We start from the raw sequence: 16,522 nt of genomic DNA, 5'->3' as shown, positions 1-16,522 counted from the left end.
TCATGCAGGAGAATGCACACACGCACACACATGCACTCTAGACACAGCAAAGAACCTGGAAGATAGTCATTAGCTTGCTGAATAAATGAATGCATGCATGAATGAATAAATTTGTTGAGCATCAAGGAATAATAAAGAGTCAATGAATATTTATGGAGGAAAAGGTTGGTTAAGAGAAACACCTGGGTTCTGGGTACCTGTTAGCCGTAAGAAGGATTTTAGACAGCTGAATAGAAGTCTTGTGTTATAAGCCAGCAAATTTTAAATGGGCGGAAATCATTTCTCTGTAGGGCTCTAGTGACCATTCAGTTCCAAATCTGTGTGGTCAGGGCTGGGGTGGGACATGTGACCACTGGGCCCCAAGCCGCCTTCTCTGCCCTCCCTGCTGCTTCTCTGCCCTCCCTGCTGCTTCTCTGCTTGCCCTTCACTGGCCTCTTGTCCTTGACCCCTTGCAGGATCCCCTTCTGTGTGCCTGAGCGAAGCTTGTGTCTCAGTGACCAGCTCCATCTTGAGCTCCATGGACCCCACAGTGGACCCCTGCCATGACTTCTTCAGCTATGCCTGTGGGGGCTGGATCAAAGCCAACCCGGTCCCTGATGGCCACTCACGCTGGGGGACCTTCAGCAACCTCTGGGAACACAACCAGGCGATCATCAAGCACCTCCTCGGTAAGCATCTAGCATGGAGACCAATGAATGGGCCACAGCAGGGAGCTGTCAGCTGGTCCAGCCGGCTTCCCAACCACACCTGCTTAAAGGAGGAGGTTGGCAGGATGGGCCGTGTGTGGTGGCTCACACCTATAATCCCAGCACTTCGAGAGGCCGAGGTGGGTGGATCACTTGAGACCTGGACTTCCAGACCAGCCTGGCCAACATGGCAAAACCCTGTCTCTACTAAAAATACAAAAATTAGCTAGGTATGGTGGCATGCGCCTGTAGTACTTGGGAGGCTGAGGCAGAAGAATTGCTTGAAACTGGGAGGCAGAGGTTGCAGTGAGCCGAGACCACGCCACTGCACTCCAACCTGGGCAACAGAGTGAGATTCTGTCTAAAAAATAAGAAAAGAGGCGCCTGGCAGAATGGAAGACCATAGACTTGGGAGTAGGTGAATCTGGGTTAGAATATCTGCTCTCATTCATTGTATGATCCTAAGTCATGTATCTCTGAACCTCAGTTTCTTCATCTGTAAAATGAGACTAATAAGATCCAAGCTACAGAGTTTTGAGAACTAGAGCTCTCATGTGTGAAGCATTAGCATGGTGTGTGTGGCACGTAGGGTGTACACAAGAACTGGTGGCTGTGTTCGTTACTTTTGTGGCTTCAAGCTTGTCATAGCTTTTGACTAGTATTGACTGCGAGTTTTGAAAGTTGTGAGCAAAAGGGATTGGGACTGAACACACTAGATCAGATTCTAAGGTTGTGATCCAATGAAAGTTCTAACAACAGCTCATCAGAGAGTTAGTTATTCAGTGTAGGCGGGAATCATCCTTAGCCTCATGGTAATCGGGCTTGCATGGTAAGCCATCTGGTCAGAGTTCTCTTTGCACTTCACTAGGCCTTGGGCACCTCTAGTTCACCCCTGTGTGGATGGTTTTATCCTCAGATTAGAGCTCCACGTTGTCTTGTTTGCAGCTGTATCCTTAGTTAATGTTTGTTGAATTCCCGGCTGCCCACTGGGCTCCTCCTCTGGTGTGAAATCACGACACCCGTGCTGTACCACAAAGCTGCTCACCTGAACCCCTGCACAGCTGGGACCATGGCTGTCTCCCTCCCCTGCTGTCCGCTGCTCCGTCCTGGGACCCTAAATGCTGGGAGAGGCTGGATTCTGAAAAGCCAGTCAATTTAGCCATCAACAAGAGAACCTAGATCACACAAATACTTACTGTTTTAAAAATCTTTAAGCTATTCAAAGGTAGATAGGTGCAACAGAAGATACTCAAAAGGGGACAGATCTTCTTAAAGGGACAGAAATCTTAAGAGACAGGAAATAATTCTAAATGGACATTTATCAATTTAAGGTAACTGAGTCTTTTAGATTACAGGGAAAGTAGGCAAACCGGGTGAAGGAGACCTTTTCTTTCTTTCCTGCCCTAGCCCCACAGGGCAGAGCTGCAGTAGGTAAAACACACGCACCCTTTCTCCTGGCCTCCCGCAGCTCCCCAGGCAGCAGCAGCAGCCACCTCCCGCCTAACTCCCCGAGGATGGGCAGGGTGGTGCGTATGGATCTGGGGTTGAAGCTCAGTGTGTCTGAAGCAGGAAAGCCCCAGCCTGAGATGTCCCCCTGCCTGCTTTATGCCACCAAAGTGCCTTCGAAAGGGGGTGTAACTTTTCATTTTAGAACCAGATGCTTAAAAGGCAAATATGTCTGTCATTGCAAGACTGGAACTCAAGGACGTCCCTTGTCCAGTGCCTAACATCACAGCCGGGGGCTTGGCAGGGCCCCTAGTCCAGGTAGTATAACAAGGTGGGTCGGTTCCTCTGCTTCAGAGTCACCAGGACCTGGGTTCAAATCTGGACTCTGCCACTTACTATAAGGTCTTGGATCAATTACATCACCTCCCTGGCTTGTTTTCTCATTAGTACAGTGGGAACCATGCCTCCTCTGAATTTTGAAAATTAAATGGGAAATACATTTAAATGTATTTAAACCATGCCTAGGCCTGGCATGTCGTGGTGGCTGCTGTTTGTATTGATGTAACTGTTATTATTCATCCTTGACCTTTGCACAGCATTTGACTGGTTACAGAGAGATGCCATCCCATTTGATCCTGCAGGGTGGAATCTGGGAAGGTGGTGGTCACTCCATTGGTAGACGAGGAAAGCGAGATCTGGAGAGGTCCTCATCATAGGCTAGTGAGTGGCAGAGCTGAGACTTATCTGATGCCTTGTGTGCCCTTTCCCCTGTCCCACACCACCTCCTTCAGGTACAAGGGACAGACATAGCTCCCTTTCCGCAGTGCCTGCAAGAACCTGCAGGGAACGCAGAGCCTGAGGGCCTGAAGGAAGGAGAGACATGGATGTCCGCCGTGTGCTGTGCACTGTTCCAGGCTCTTTACAGCCACTGCCTCCTTAATCCTCACAACCCCAGACTTCAGAATTGTTGTTCCCATTTTGTAGATGCAGAAACTGAGGCTCCCATAAGTTAAGTGACTTTGTCAAGGACATACCACCAGTCCAAAATGGTGAGGGGCTCACTCTCTGGGGAGCAGTTAGCGTTTAGAGAGGATGGGGCAGGACAGCGGTCAGGCCCTCTAGCTTCCCAGTGAGGCCCAGAACGGGCTCTTGTGCATCTTAGGGGTTCTGATCTGACTGGTTCTGGGGCTGGTTCTCATTGGGAGAACCTTAGGTCTGGGCCAAGATTGAGTCCATCCCCACCGTTCCTGAGGATTAAGCCGTGGGTGGGGAGCTGCATCAAATGGGCCATGGAACAACCCAGAATCATGCGTTCAACCCTGACCCCGAGTCCAGGGTCCAGTGATACCAGGAGGCCAGACCGCAGAGTTTTGAAGTCAAGCAGCCCTGGTGTGCTAGCTGCTTATCACCCGTGTGGCCTTGGACAAGTGGCCTGGCTTCCCTCCCACTTGGTTTGATTATCTGTGCGATCGGGATAATGTTGCCTCCTCACACGTGCATTTACTGTGAGTGTTGACTTGCCTGGGTTGATTCAAAGTGCTCAGCACCGGAATACACCGGAATACTAGCCTGGCACCTAGTAGGTGCTCAGCAAAGCACAGCTGCCCTCCTTGGTGGTGGTAGATGAGTTCCAACCAAGACTTCTTACAAACAAGCTGTATGACTGCAGAGAGGTCACCCAGATTTTTAGGTCCTCGGCTCATCACCTATAAAGTGGGAACTAACTGAAACTCAGATCATTAGTAGGGATGCTCTAAGGGTTAATGGGATGGGCAAAGAACAGAGTCATTATTGCTTATTTATTAGAGAAGCACTGGTGTGTAGACCCAGTTATCAGGAAGGAGGTGCAGGAAGCTGTGTTATCAGGAACCTGTGACACACTGAGTATCTCACTTGTATTGTTTCATTGAACTCTCATAGTAAACTCATGGAGTAGGCTATATTTGCCCATTTTACAGATGAGACTCATGAATATGAAGGAAATGTATTTCCTAGGAAATGGTGAGGCTGGGATTAGACCCAGACTTGTGGGGCCTCAAAGCTTGTGTTCTTTCTCTACTCACTCCACTGTCAGATTCAGCGGGGAGAGGCCCTGGGTCGGCACTGCTGGTGGGGAGAGCAGCCAAGAAGTGTGGTTTGCCTGCCTCCTTTCCCCAGCGGCTGCTTCACTGAGCTCTCAGCCCAGGTCAGCCAAGCCCCAGCCCAGGTCCAATGAACACAGGAGCTGGGGTCACCCCCATGTCATATTGACTAGGGGCTTCCCCAGAAGTCATATCCTGGGGTCCCCTCCCCAAAGGCTCACTCCTCGGAACTAGTCTGGAAATGGCCCCTCAACTTTGAGCTTGATACCTGGGGATTTTGATACATGGAAACTCCTGAAAAGGCAGATGGCAGGTGAGTGGGTGGCAAAAAAATGCAGGAGTGTGGGCCAGTGCATTCTTGGGCTTAAGGCCAGGCTGGGTTCAGCCTCTCCAAGACAAAGGGGTCAGCCAGCAGGCCTCGGAAAGAAGCCAGAGCTGATGGGCATGGGAACAAGCCGGAGGTGCCCAGGCCACTCCAGCCTGCTGAGGGGAGGGCTTCCCTCTAGGCAGAGAGGGGAGAAGGGACATTTAGAGTGCCAGTGTGGATTGTGTCAGCCGGTCCGGCAGGATAGCTGTTACCATCTGCTTGTGTGACCTTGGGCAAGCCATGCATTTCTCTGCCAGGTGAATTCATGCTAGCCTCCTCAGAGACAATCCAGGCAGATCTGTAGCAGGTGGGCCGAACTAGGCCAGGTGCCACCTTGGCATGACCTGGCAGTCTGCCAGCTGGGGATGGTGACCTCAGCTGCAGGACACACAGATGCGTCGCACTTCACTCTGCCGCTCCCCAAAGTGGCCAGCATGGGCTGTCCTCCTAGGTTTTGGGGAAATGAGAGTAGTGGCCTCACCTCATCAGAGGAAGGAAACAGCCAGCCCCTTCAGCCCTTAGACTTGGCCCTGCCTTGGGCTTTCCAACTGTGCTTGTGGCTCGGATTATTCCACCAGCTACAGTGCCTACACCACCCCCTCCAAAGCCTCCAAGACTTTTCTGAAACCTGCTGCCCCCATTGTCTTCTGTGGCTACCAAACGGCCTTTCTAGGCTTGAGCTACAGTTACACTGTGTGCACCTGTCGTGTTTGCTTTACTGTATTTTATACTGTAAGATGAATGCATACAAAAAAGATCAATGCATGCTTATTGTGACAATTCAAGCAACACAGATTCCATAAAGAAAAAACTAGCAGTCTGCCTTCTGGTCTCCCTGGGAGATACACACACAGTATTCCAATAGCATTACATGTGTCCATGTCGGTGATGTGGCAGTTAATGATGTCACCCTGTGACATCTCTTGTATTTTTATTTTGACATGTTTTCCCAATACCTGCTGTCTAATTGAGTTTGATCTTCCTGTGCATATTGGAAGGAAGCCATCTATGGACAGGATCTGCATCATGAGTGCTTTCTATCCAGTATGGTGTCTACAGGAGTGGGTGCTGCCTTCCTGTTTAGGGAATGCTTATGTGGATTGATTGATTCTTAGTCTGTTTGTGCTATTGTAACAAAATACCACAGACTGGATGATATGGTTTGGCTGTGTCCCCACCCAAATCTCATCCTGAATTGTAGCTCCCTCAATTCCCACATTTTGTGGCAAGAACCCAGTGGGAAGTCATTGACTCATGGGGGAGGCTCTTTCCCATGCTGTTCTTGTGATAGTGAATAAGTCTCACAAGATCTGATGGTTTTAAAAACGGAATTCCCCTGCACAGCCTCTGTCTCTGCCTGTTGCCATCCATGTAAGACGTGACTTGCTCCTCCTTGCCTTCCACCATGATGGTGAGGCCTCCCCAGCCACGTGGAAGTGTAAGTCCATTAAAGCTCTTTATTTTTTAAATTGCCCAGTCTTGGGTATGTCTGTATCAGCAGCGTGAAAACAGACTAATACACTGGATAATTTATAAACAACAGAAATTTACTTCTCACTGTTCTGGATGCTGTGAAGTCCAAGATCAAGGCACAGGCTCGTTCAGTGTCTCTGTTAAGGGTTGCTCTCTGCTTCCAAGATGGCACCATGAACTGTGTCTTCACATGGCATAAGGGACCGAAGAGGGGGGAACTGGCCCCCTCAAGCCCTTTTATAAGACACTAATCTATTCATAGGGCAGAGCCCTCAGGGCCTCATCACTTCCTAAAGGCCTCACCTCTTAAAATTGCTCCTCAAGGATTAAGTTTCAACTTGAATTTTGGAGGGGACACATTCAAATTATGGCATTGACTCAACAATGTGAGGATGGGAGGGAGTGTCCAGGGCTTCTTAGGGGCAGCTGGGCTGCTTCAGGTTCACCTCTGGTTTTCTGAGCCAACCTGCAGGAAAGGACAGGGAAGCGGAAAAGGCTTAGGCTCCAGTCCTGGCTGCAGCCACTCCTGCGACCTTGGATGAGTTACCCAACCTCTTACTTGTAAATGGAGTGTGATAACAGCCACTGTGGAAATCGTCAGGACAAGATGCACACACAGCCATGCCTATGCCCATCTACAGAGGAAGCAGTTCACTTTCTTAGGAAGGCTTAGAAGTCCAGCATGCTACCCACTAGCTCTGCCTTGATAGGCCAGTTTCTTCACCCACCTGGGCCTCATTTTCCTTGTCTCTGAAATGGGATGGTGATATCTCCCTCAGGGGCCCAGGGTGAGGTTGTGACAGCAGCACAGGGTCTGCTGTAGACGCTGTGAGCGGTGGTGGTGGTGGAATTCTTTTTGTTTTGCAGAGCAAGGCGTCTCATTTATCAGCACCCCTTCCCCCCAGCACAGGATGGGGCTCCTGAGGCCTGTGACTGAACGGGTTCTGGTTTTATCTAAAATAAACACTGGTCCTGCCCTGGTGTGGAGTCAGGGCCCCACAGGCTCCTGGCCAGATGGTCCCACTGCATCAAGGGAGGCAGCACGATTCCCAGACACCCCTATTCCTGCAGCATGTGGGGGATTCCCAGACACCCCTATCATAGCCCACGGCTCTGCCTGCCTGGGCATTCGTTTCCTCCCTGAGGAGTGATGTGGAGAGGGCGTTCCAATGAAAACTCCCAGAGGAAGAAGCAGCCGATGAAATGGTGCTCTGTCTTCCTCTCTGGGACTTTGGGGTGGGAACTGAGGAAGCTTCTGGAACTCAGGGTCCCTGGAAGGAAGTACCTAGGCATTGTGGAGCTCTGTTGTCTGGCCCTAGGCTGCCAAAAGGTCTTCATACCACTGGGGCCGCGGAAGTGCCACCATCTCCAAAATGTGTCCCCAGCACGTGCTGGGAGCCACACTGTTGGGGGTTGGCTGCTGCTTTGCCTCCATGAAATCTTCTGGGAAGTAAACATGAGCAAGGGGTGTCTTAAAGGAGACCAGAGAGCATCAAGCCCCAGTCTTGTTGAACTCAGAGTGACAGCCCCGAAAGGGGACGGGGCCAGCCTGGGGCTAGTCTGAAAAAAGATACCGAGACAAGAGCACCTGTGAGAGGCAGGGTTGGGGGCCTGAACGAGGGGCTATGGAGGGTTGGCACAGTCCTGGAGACCTTTGTCTTATTCAGAAAAAGGTGTGTGCCTAATTTCACTTTGTTTTTTGTTTTTTGTTTTGTTTTGTTTGTTTGTTTGTTTCGAGGCCAAGTCTCGATCTGTCGCCCAGGCTGGAGTACAGTGGCACGATCTCAGCTCGCTGCAACCTCTGCCATCTGGGTTCAAGCGATTCTTATGCCTCAGCCTGCCAAGTAGCTGGGATTACAAGCACCCACCACCACGCCCGGATAATTTTTGTACTTTCAGTAGAGACAGGGTTTCACCATGTTGGCCAGGTTGGTCTCAAACTCCTGACCTCAAGTGATCCGCCCACCTTGGCCTCCCAAAGTACTAGGATTACAGGCATGAGCCACTCATTTCACTTTGAAACCCAGCCACTCCTGCAGGCTGTAGTGCTATCTTTCTCTGTCATTCATTCCTTTACTCACTCACCGATTATATGCGTCAGACACTTTCTGTGTGCCAGGCATTGCTCGGGGCTGGGGATTATGTAGGAATAAGACAGGCTTTTCTTGTGGAAGTTACATTCCAGCAGGGAAGACAGACAGTAAACAAATGAATGACTAAATACATGATAGGATTGTAAAGAGAAGGACTCAAAAACATCAAGTAGGGCGTGGGGCCAGAGAGGGAAGAGGCCATTGTAGCTGCAGCGATCAGGAAGGGATGGGCTTTCTCAGAAGGGACGTCTGAGCAGACACTTGAGTTAAGGAGAGAAGAGGCCATCCAGCCATGGGGAGAAGAATGTGGGGCAGGAGCTGGAGACAGGTGGGTGCACAGATCCTGTCACCCAGGGTGGCATTCATTTCTCAACCTGCAGTTATCATTTTATCCCTCCATGAAATGTTAATGCCACAGGTACTCTGAATGTCTGTTGCTGCTCTTGGTCTATATACACAGAGTAAAAAGAGTAAGATGCTTTGTTCTGCAAGAATAAATTCCTGGGGGCAATATTGCCCCCGTTGGGGATGCATGATATAGAGCCCTCTGACCAATTTGAGGAATTGGGTCTAGGTGTGACAGCTCACACCTGTAATCCCAGCACTTTGGGAGGCCGAGACAGGCGGATCACCTGAGGTTGGGAGTTTGAGACCAGCCTGGTCAACACAGTGAAACCCTGTCTCTACTAAAAATACAAAAATTAGCCAGGCATGGCGGAGGTTGCCTGTCATCCCAGCTACTCGGGAGGCTGAGGCAGGAGAATCACTTGAACCCAGGAGGCAGAGGTTGCGGTGAGCAGAGATCGTGCCATTGCACTCCAGCCTGGATGACAGAGCGAGACTCCGTGTCAAAAAAAAAAAAAGGAATTGGTATATTCCAGTGACTAATTTGGACTAAAAGGAGTTCAAGACAACTCACTCTACAGACTCCCCAGACCAGGGCTCCCCTTGGGTGTCTCATAGAGGCCTCAAACTTCGAGTTTCTGGAGCTGAGCTTTAGGCAGTAGCTGTGTGCACTGAAGCTCCTTCCTAAGCCTACCCCTTATCCTCAGGCTGCAATTCCCCAGTGTCAGCAGCTTCTCACTCAGGCCAAGGAAACTTGGCTCCATTCTTGGCTCTCCTTTCTCTCATGTTCCAAACACTTCTCACCCCCTTCTCTGCCACCATCCTGGCCAAGCGCCCACCTTCGTTCACCTGGCCCCCTGCAGCAGCCTCCTGCCTGGCAGCCTCCCTTGGGGCCTTGTCCCCTGGAGCCTGCAGGGTAGTAGGTGCCCCCTGAGTGAGGAGGAAAAAGAAGAGGTAGGAGAGTGTGCTGTGGGTTGTCCCCATGGGTTCCTGGAACCAGGGGGAGGAAGAGGAACCGTACCTTCTACCAGGGCCCATGCCCCAGCCAGCATCGGCAGTGGGGATACTGATGACACACACGGAGCGGGTGTGAACACCAACTCCTGGCGGGGCCCCCTCATCCCGTCCACTCCTGCCCCACTGGCCTGATATCCTTTTAAAAAAAGGAAATCTTGGCCGGGCGTGGTGGCTCACACTTGTAATCCCAACATTTTGGGAGGCTGAGGTGGGCGGATCACGAGGTCAAGAGATCGAGACCGTCCTGGCCAACATGGTGAAACCTTGTCTCTACTAAAAATACAAAAGTTAGCCAGCCATGGTGGCACGCACCTGTAGTTCCAGCTACTCGGGAGGCTGAGGCAGGAGAATCGCTTGAACCCAGGAAGCGGAGGTTGCAGTGAGCCGAGATTGCGCCCCTGCACTCCAGCCTAGTGACAGAGGGAGACTCTGTCTCAAAAAAAAAAAAAAGAAAGAAAAAAGAAAGGAAATCTTAGGTGGGCACCTGGCTTCATTACCCTCTCGTCCTCTAGGTATGGTGTCGTTCCTCTCCAGAAAGGGACACTGGGCTCTGTTCTTGCAGCCACCACCTGTTGCTAGGGGCCTGCTAGGTGCCTGTCCAGGGCTGGTTCTGGGGCTGCAGGGACATGGAATGGCAGAGGGGCAGCCCACGCACAGCCCCTCCTTCTACTCCACATTGAGTTCATCCTTCAGCCCGAAGCTCAAGCGAAGCTTCCTCGGGGCCTTGCTTGGCTGTCCTGGTCTCCTCCCGCCCTCCCGCTCAAGGCCTCTGGGATTTCTCACAGCATTCGCCCCGTGCATAATCAGATGCTGCTGTGAGTCCTCGGCTGCCATCTGCCTCACTCCCCACGCTGCGTGCCTCACGTGGACAGGCCTCCAGTTACGTTGGCCACTGTCCCCCACACCCCTGGCGGCTGCCAGGCAAAAGGAACTTTGTAAACAATGTGGGAAAGCAAGTGAGCTTGGCACCCAGGTGGTGGGGGGCCAAAGGAATGGAGTTTGAACCTGGCCTGGGGCAGCCTCTCAGCAAAGGAGCAAGGGAGGCTGTGACTGAAGGAGGCACTCCTCCCTCCGGTGATGATTCGGGGCTTGAGGACAGGTGTTAGGAAGAGGGCCTGGGAACTCGCTGTGATTAGCACAGCCAGGCTGCTCCTGGGAGCCTTTCTTTAGGTCTCTTATCTTGGTGGCCTTGGGGGGGGGAGATGCCAGGCTCGCTCATGGGCCAGAGCACACAGCGTGCCTTCCCCAGCGCTGACCCTGGCATTTCAGGGCTGTGGCCGGAGCCAGATGTAGAGGGTGAGACGCTGCGTCTGAGGCCTGGTGAGCAATGACGATTCTCCTGCTTTTTCTTCCAAGAGCGTCACTGGGAGCGTTGCCATAGGAACGAGGCCCTGGGAGGGGCGAGGCACTCCCCTTTTGCTCTCCCTGATCCTCTGTATCCCAGCTTCCCCATTTCCGCCCTCCCCTCACAGAGTCCTCTTCTCCGAGCTGGAGCTGCCCTGGTGCCTGGGGGACATGCAGATGTTTCCAGCACTTGGCAACACAGTAGCCTGTGGTCTCCAGGGCTGTGTAAACCCTCCATAGCCCCTCTTTCAGGCCCCTGACCCTGTCTCTCAAGGGGCTCTCTTGTCTCTGTGTCTTCTTTCAGACTGGCCCCAAACTGGTCCCGTCCCCCTTTCAGGGCCATCACCCCGGTCAGCAAGACTGGGGCTTGATGCTCTGACCAGTGAAAGCCGTGGTGCTATTCATGGTGGGAATCGGGGGGCAGGGAGCTCTCGGGGTGAGGCTGGGAAAGCTGATGAAAGACTGGCCAGGAAGTGACTCATGTCCTTTGCTCCAAGTGGCTGTGCCAGACAGATTTCTTTTCTCCAAGCAGCCCGCCTGCCCTTTTAGGCATCCCTGCTTGTCCCCACACTGTCTTGTCCTGCTCTGCGCAACCCAGTGCCCTCTCCCCTGCCTTCCACCTGGTGAACCACTTCAACTTTCAGAACCAGTTCAAATGGAACGCCCTCTGGAGACCCCCTTCTCCCCACCCCTCCGAAGGGAGTGACTTTCCTCTGTGTTCCATAGCCACGTGCGTTGTTCACAGCACTGTTGTGTCTTGTGGTCATTTCTTTGAGTTTCTGCTGGGTGCCAGGCACAGGGCTGGGCTCTCAATTTTACAGGCATAAATAAGACCTACTTTCTGCCCCAGGGAGCTCATGGTCTAATGGTGGACACAGGTACGCAGAGCGGTGAGCGCCTCTGGGAATGAGCATCTTAGGAGAGGCCTCATTGAAAAGGTGTCCCCATGGAGGCCTTGAGGTTGAGTAGGATTTTAACAGGGTGCCATACAGAAGCTCTTTGGGGACAGAGACGGTTTCTCTTCTGTCTCACAGCTTGCACAGGGTCTAACATAGAGTAAGCATCTAGTATCTGGGCAGCGGGTGGATGGATACAGTTCTGCCAGGAAAGTCTTTGCGAAGGCGCCGGGCTTTGAGGGATCCTTGAAGGAGGCAAAGGAAGGGGCTTCAGGGTCAGAGAGAAATGAACATGAAATGAGGGAGCAGTGAAGAGTGTCCCAGAGGAGGCAAGAGGGACAGATGGAATTGAGGGGGTTGGAGAATCCAGCATAGTCTGGAGCAGGGCTCTGAGAAGAAGGCTCGGGCACAGAGCCCCAGTGTTTAGTGTGTCTCTGGTGGACTTGAGCAGCAGGAAGTGGTCATCTTCACCAGGTGCACCCACCAGAGCATTGCCTTAAGCAGGTGGCATCTGGACCAGGACACTGAGGTGAGGGAGAAGGGAAAGGAATCTCCGGGGTGTCCGGGGTAAGGTCTGAGAAGCCACTGCAGAAGGGAGATGCTGCTTGCTGGAGTTGGCAAGGGTGGTGGAAAACGGCCCCAGGAGTTGGCTGTAAGCCTGGTGAACGTGCCCAGCCCCTCCAAGGAGGAAGCGAAAAGTAAATTCAAAATGAATGAGCCTTTTGAGTTTCCATCCAACTTCAGTCTTTATCACAAGAAAGGTCATCTGGTATCAGAAAACCAGGACTGGCCTCTGTCCCATGCACCGGGCAGGGGTGTTCGTACCACACATTATCCGCAGGGGAAGCACGCTGTCCTGCTGGTGGGCACGTGCGGCCAACGCGGGGACACGTCTGTGAACCCGGCCGGCAGAGGGAGAGAAACGCGGTACACTCTTTTTCTTTAGTCAGCAAAATTTCGGGAGCGCCTCCAGCTTACCAGGCTCTGCCCCAGGGCCCTCATGTACCCGTGGTGATGGCATTCCTCACCACCACCCCGACAGGCGGATGTCAGAGCTCCTTTGCAGCTGAGAACACCAAGGCTCTGAAAAGAGGGACTGCCCTGAAGCCACCCAGTGGGCAAGTGGGGCCACATTGCAGACTCCACTGTGTGTTGTTCCAGAAAACTCCACGGCCAGCGTGAGCGAGGCAGAGAGAAAGGCGCAAGTGTACTACCGTGCGTGCATGAACGAGACCAGGATCGAGGAGCTCAGGGCCAAACCTCTAATGGAGTTGATTGAGAGGGTGAGTCCCTCAGGCTCTCCCTCCCCAGCCCCGGCCCATGCCACCTACCCACCCCCTGGCTTCCACTCCAGTCCTCTGGTACCACTGGCCCACCTCATACCTCCAGCCGGTAGCACCGAGAGAAAGACAGAGAGAGAGAGCAAGTGTGTGAGAGCGCATGTGAGTGTGAGCACATTGCGTAGCTGCGTGGGTGGGATGTCTGTGCATGTGTCTGTGTGAGGGTGTGTGTCAGCATCTGTTGTGGATGTCTGTCATCTGTCTGTGTGTCTCTCTGTGCATCTGTGTGTGGGACAGGGGCCATGTTTAGAGGGAAAATATTCCTCCACGTTGCTGCTGCTTTTTCCTCAGGGGTTATGTGTGTGTGTGTGGAGGGGTGTGTGCCTGTTCCAGAAAGACCCACAGAGAGTCTTGGCCCAGAACAAGAGCCCTCCCTGTGAGCAGGGACCCAGGCCACTCTCCTATACCTGCTTCCTCCTGAGCAGGCGAAGACATCTTTCCTGCTTTCTTGGGCACCTCCCGGACTCCGAGGCTCCCCGGTGCAGACAGAAGGTGTCCGTGGATGTTTTCTGCCTGCCTCGTGTTCCCTGGACCGCCTCGCCTCTTAGCTTGGCTCCAGGAAAGCATTGCAGCAGGGTTAGTGGCTGCACACGCTGGGGACTGGGCTAGTCCCCTCCTTTCTGGACAGGTCCCATGGGCCAAACCAGGGAAGACCAGGGAGATTTTTTTTTAAATCCCAACTTTCTCGGGAGGCTGAGGTGGGAGGATCACTTGAAGCCAGGAGTTTAAGACCAGCCTGGGCAACATAGCAAGACCCCATCTCTCCAAAAAAAGTTAAAAATTAGCCAGGTGTGGTGATACACACCTGTAGTCATAGCTACTTGGGAGGCTGAGGTGAGAGGATGGCCTGAGCCCAGGAGGTGGAGGCTGCAGTGAGCTGTGATGGCCCCACTGCACTCCAGCCTGGGAAACAAGAGTGAGACTCCATCTCAAAAAAAAATTTTTTTTAACCCCAACTTTGAGACTAAAGTAGACCATAGTTTACCAACCTTCTTAAACATGTGGAGCCTTTTTTTTTCCCCAGAGGCACAGTTGAATTTATGTTTTGATATAATCACATTCACACAATTCATTATCCAAAATATAAACTGTGAACCAGGAAAAGTCTCTTTCCCATTCTCATCCCAGCCACCTAGGGAGCGGCTGGATTCATGCCTGGCTTGTCTAGGATAAGCCTTTGCTCCATCCGTGGGTCTCCAGCCCATGGGTCGGAAACCCCCAGTGAAGACCAATCCTTTCCTTTGCTCTTGAGGCTCAGAAAGGTCAGGTGACTGCTGCAGGGCCACAGAGCAAGTCAGCTGCAGAACCAGAATTCACATCTGGGTCTCCCCGCCACCTCATCACCTCCCTGCCTGCTCTCCCTCCCCACAGCTTGGGGGCTGGAACATCACAGGTCCCTGGGCCAAGGACAACTTCCAGGACACCCTGCAGGTGGTCACTGCCCACTACCGCACCTCACCCTTCTTCTCTGTTTACGTCAGTGCCGATTCCAAGAACTCCAACAGCAACGTGATCCAGGTGAGCTAGCTTGAAACACAGCGGTCGGGGGTGTGAGCACGACCTCTTCCTGTTTTGAGTTTAGTGGGCCCTGGCGTAGGAGAGAGACTTGCACTGGGTGGGAGGGCAGTCTTCTAGTTTCTGAGCGTGGGTTATTTCCAGAGGCCCCATTGGTGAGATCTCTTTTTTTTTTTTTTTTGAGACAGAGTCTCGCTCTGTCGTCCAGGCTGGAGTGCAGTGGCATGATCTCTGCTCACTGCAAGGTCTGCCTCCTGGGTTCATGCTATTCTCCTGCCTCAGCCTCTGAGTAGCTGAGTAGCTGGGACTACAGGCGCCCGCCACCACACCCAGCTAATTTTTTTTGTATTTTTTAGTAGAGACAGGGTTTCACTGTGTTAGCAAGGATGGTCTCGATCTCCTGACCTCATGATCCACCCACCTCAGCCTCCCAAAGTGCTGGGATTACAGGCGTGAGCCACCACGCCCGGCCTCATTGGTGAGATCTTTGCAGGCTGCTGGCTTTGTGTAGATGGGCACTGTACAGAGCTGAACCTTCGGGTGCTGATGAGTTTCCGTGGACCCCAAGGGCGACTGTCAACTCCTGGACACAGCTGAACACACATCCTGGTTTCCCCCTCCTTAGCGTCTGCTCTTTGTGACTCTTCTTGGAATGGTTTTGAATCCATCTCTCCCTGTCAGAGCATGCCCCAGACAGAGGGTCAGCCTGCCCAGGGGAGCTCCAACACCGGTCTGCCCCAACCTCTGATGCAGAAGTAAGAAACCCAGGCTGGGGATCCTAAAGACTGAGTTCCCAGCCCATCTCTACCATTCACTCACTGGGTGACCATGGGCAAGTGCCTCAACCTCTCACAGCTGCAGTTACCCTATAAATCAAATGGATTGCAGTAACACCCGTCCTAGGTATGCCAAGATGTGGCCATGGGCGCCGATAGTAGCAAGCAGAAATGGACCCTCCCGTCCTGCTTGGCAGGCACTTGACCAGCACTGTCTTCTTCAATCCCCATTCCAGCTCTGAAGGTTAGGTTTTATTTTCTCTATTTTCCTGATAAGGAACCTGAGAATCAGAAAGGTTCAGTAACTTGGCCAAGATCACACAGCTTTTAAGTGACCCTTAACCACTTGGAAAGTGTTGGGGAGGTAGAGGCACTTTGCTGAGGCGAGGAGGTGTTTAAAAAAGGAGGGTGGCTCTGTCCAGCCCTTCTGAGGAGCCCAGGAGCCCTGCGGGGGGGCCACGTGTACAGGCAGGAATGTGTCATCCCGTCCCTGAGTGGGCTTCTCAGTGACTAGCCAGCAGTCCTGCTTCTGCAGGGGCCTGAGCTGGGTCTCTGCTGCCACGTACCAGCCATTCTCAGGGCAGGAGGCCGTGCAGTGGAGACACGCATTGCAACACGAATTCCCTCTCATGCCTGCTTCTCTCGTCAGGTGGACCAGTCTGGCCTGGGCTTGCCCTCGAGAGACTATTACCTGAACAAAACTGAAAACGAGAAGGTAAGCATACCTCTCCCCTCCCCAGCCCGCCTCCCAGGATGGTCCTTCCTGCTCAGTGTCTAGGGGAGCCTGGGGTGTCAGTGACGTGATAGGTGAAACAGGCAGACCCTGGCAGGGGAGGAACACCCCTAGGCTGGCTGTCACTCAGGCATCGTGGACACAAGGGGCAAGAGACAGGTATCATTGGTCCTGGTTCTAGAGAGAGGCAGAGGCAGCAATAACAACTGCCCGCATTGTGGGCGCCTGGCCCTTTGTACATCACCTGTGACCCTCCCATTAACCCTGCGGATCCTGAGCTTCATTTGCCTCATCTGTCCAACAGGAATTAGTTTTGTCTGGCCTTTTACAGAAGAGGGAATCAGGCTCAGAGACACTAAGTGATCTGCTCAAGGTCACATAGCCAGTAAATGACGAGCCTGAGATTCACA

At 52.7% G+C, this 16,522-nt stretch overlaps 1 protein-coding gene across 4 annotated transcripts in view; it reads left to right on the top strand.

The window, feature by feature from the left end:
- Positions 1–16,522, top strand: part of ECE1 (endothelin converting enzyme 1) — a 132,270-nt gene that overhangs the window by 73,696 nt on the left and 42,052 nt on the right. For all 4 annotated transcript variants that reach the window (XM_025379830.1, XM_025379814.1, XM_025379840.1 and 1 more), the window contains exons 4-7: positions 456–668; positions 12,910–13,031; positions 14,460–14,606; positions 16,029–16,094. In XM_025379830.1, the coding sequence (XP_025235615.1) occupies positions 456–668; positions 12,910–13,031; positions 14,460–14,606; positions 16,029–16,094 (548 nt within the window). The remainder of the gene's footprint in view (positions 1–455; positions 669–12,909; positions 13,032–14,459; positions 14,607–16,028; positions 16,095–16,522) is intronic.

Source organism: Theropithecus gelada, chromosome 1 (genome assembly GCF_003255815.1).
Source record: "Theropithecus gelada isolate Dixy chromosome 1, Tgel_1.0, whole genome shotgun sequence".
Lineage (NCBI taxonomy): Eukaryota > Metazoa > Chordata > Mammalia > Primates > Cercopithecidae > Theropithecus > Theropithecus gelada.
Note: the sequence above shows the minus strand (reverse complement) of the source record. Positions and strands in the feature narration are given on the sequence as shown.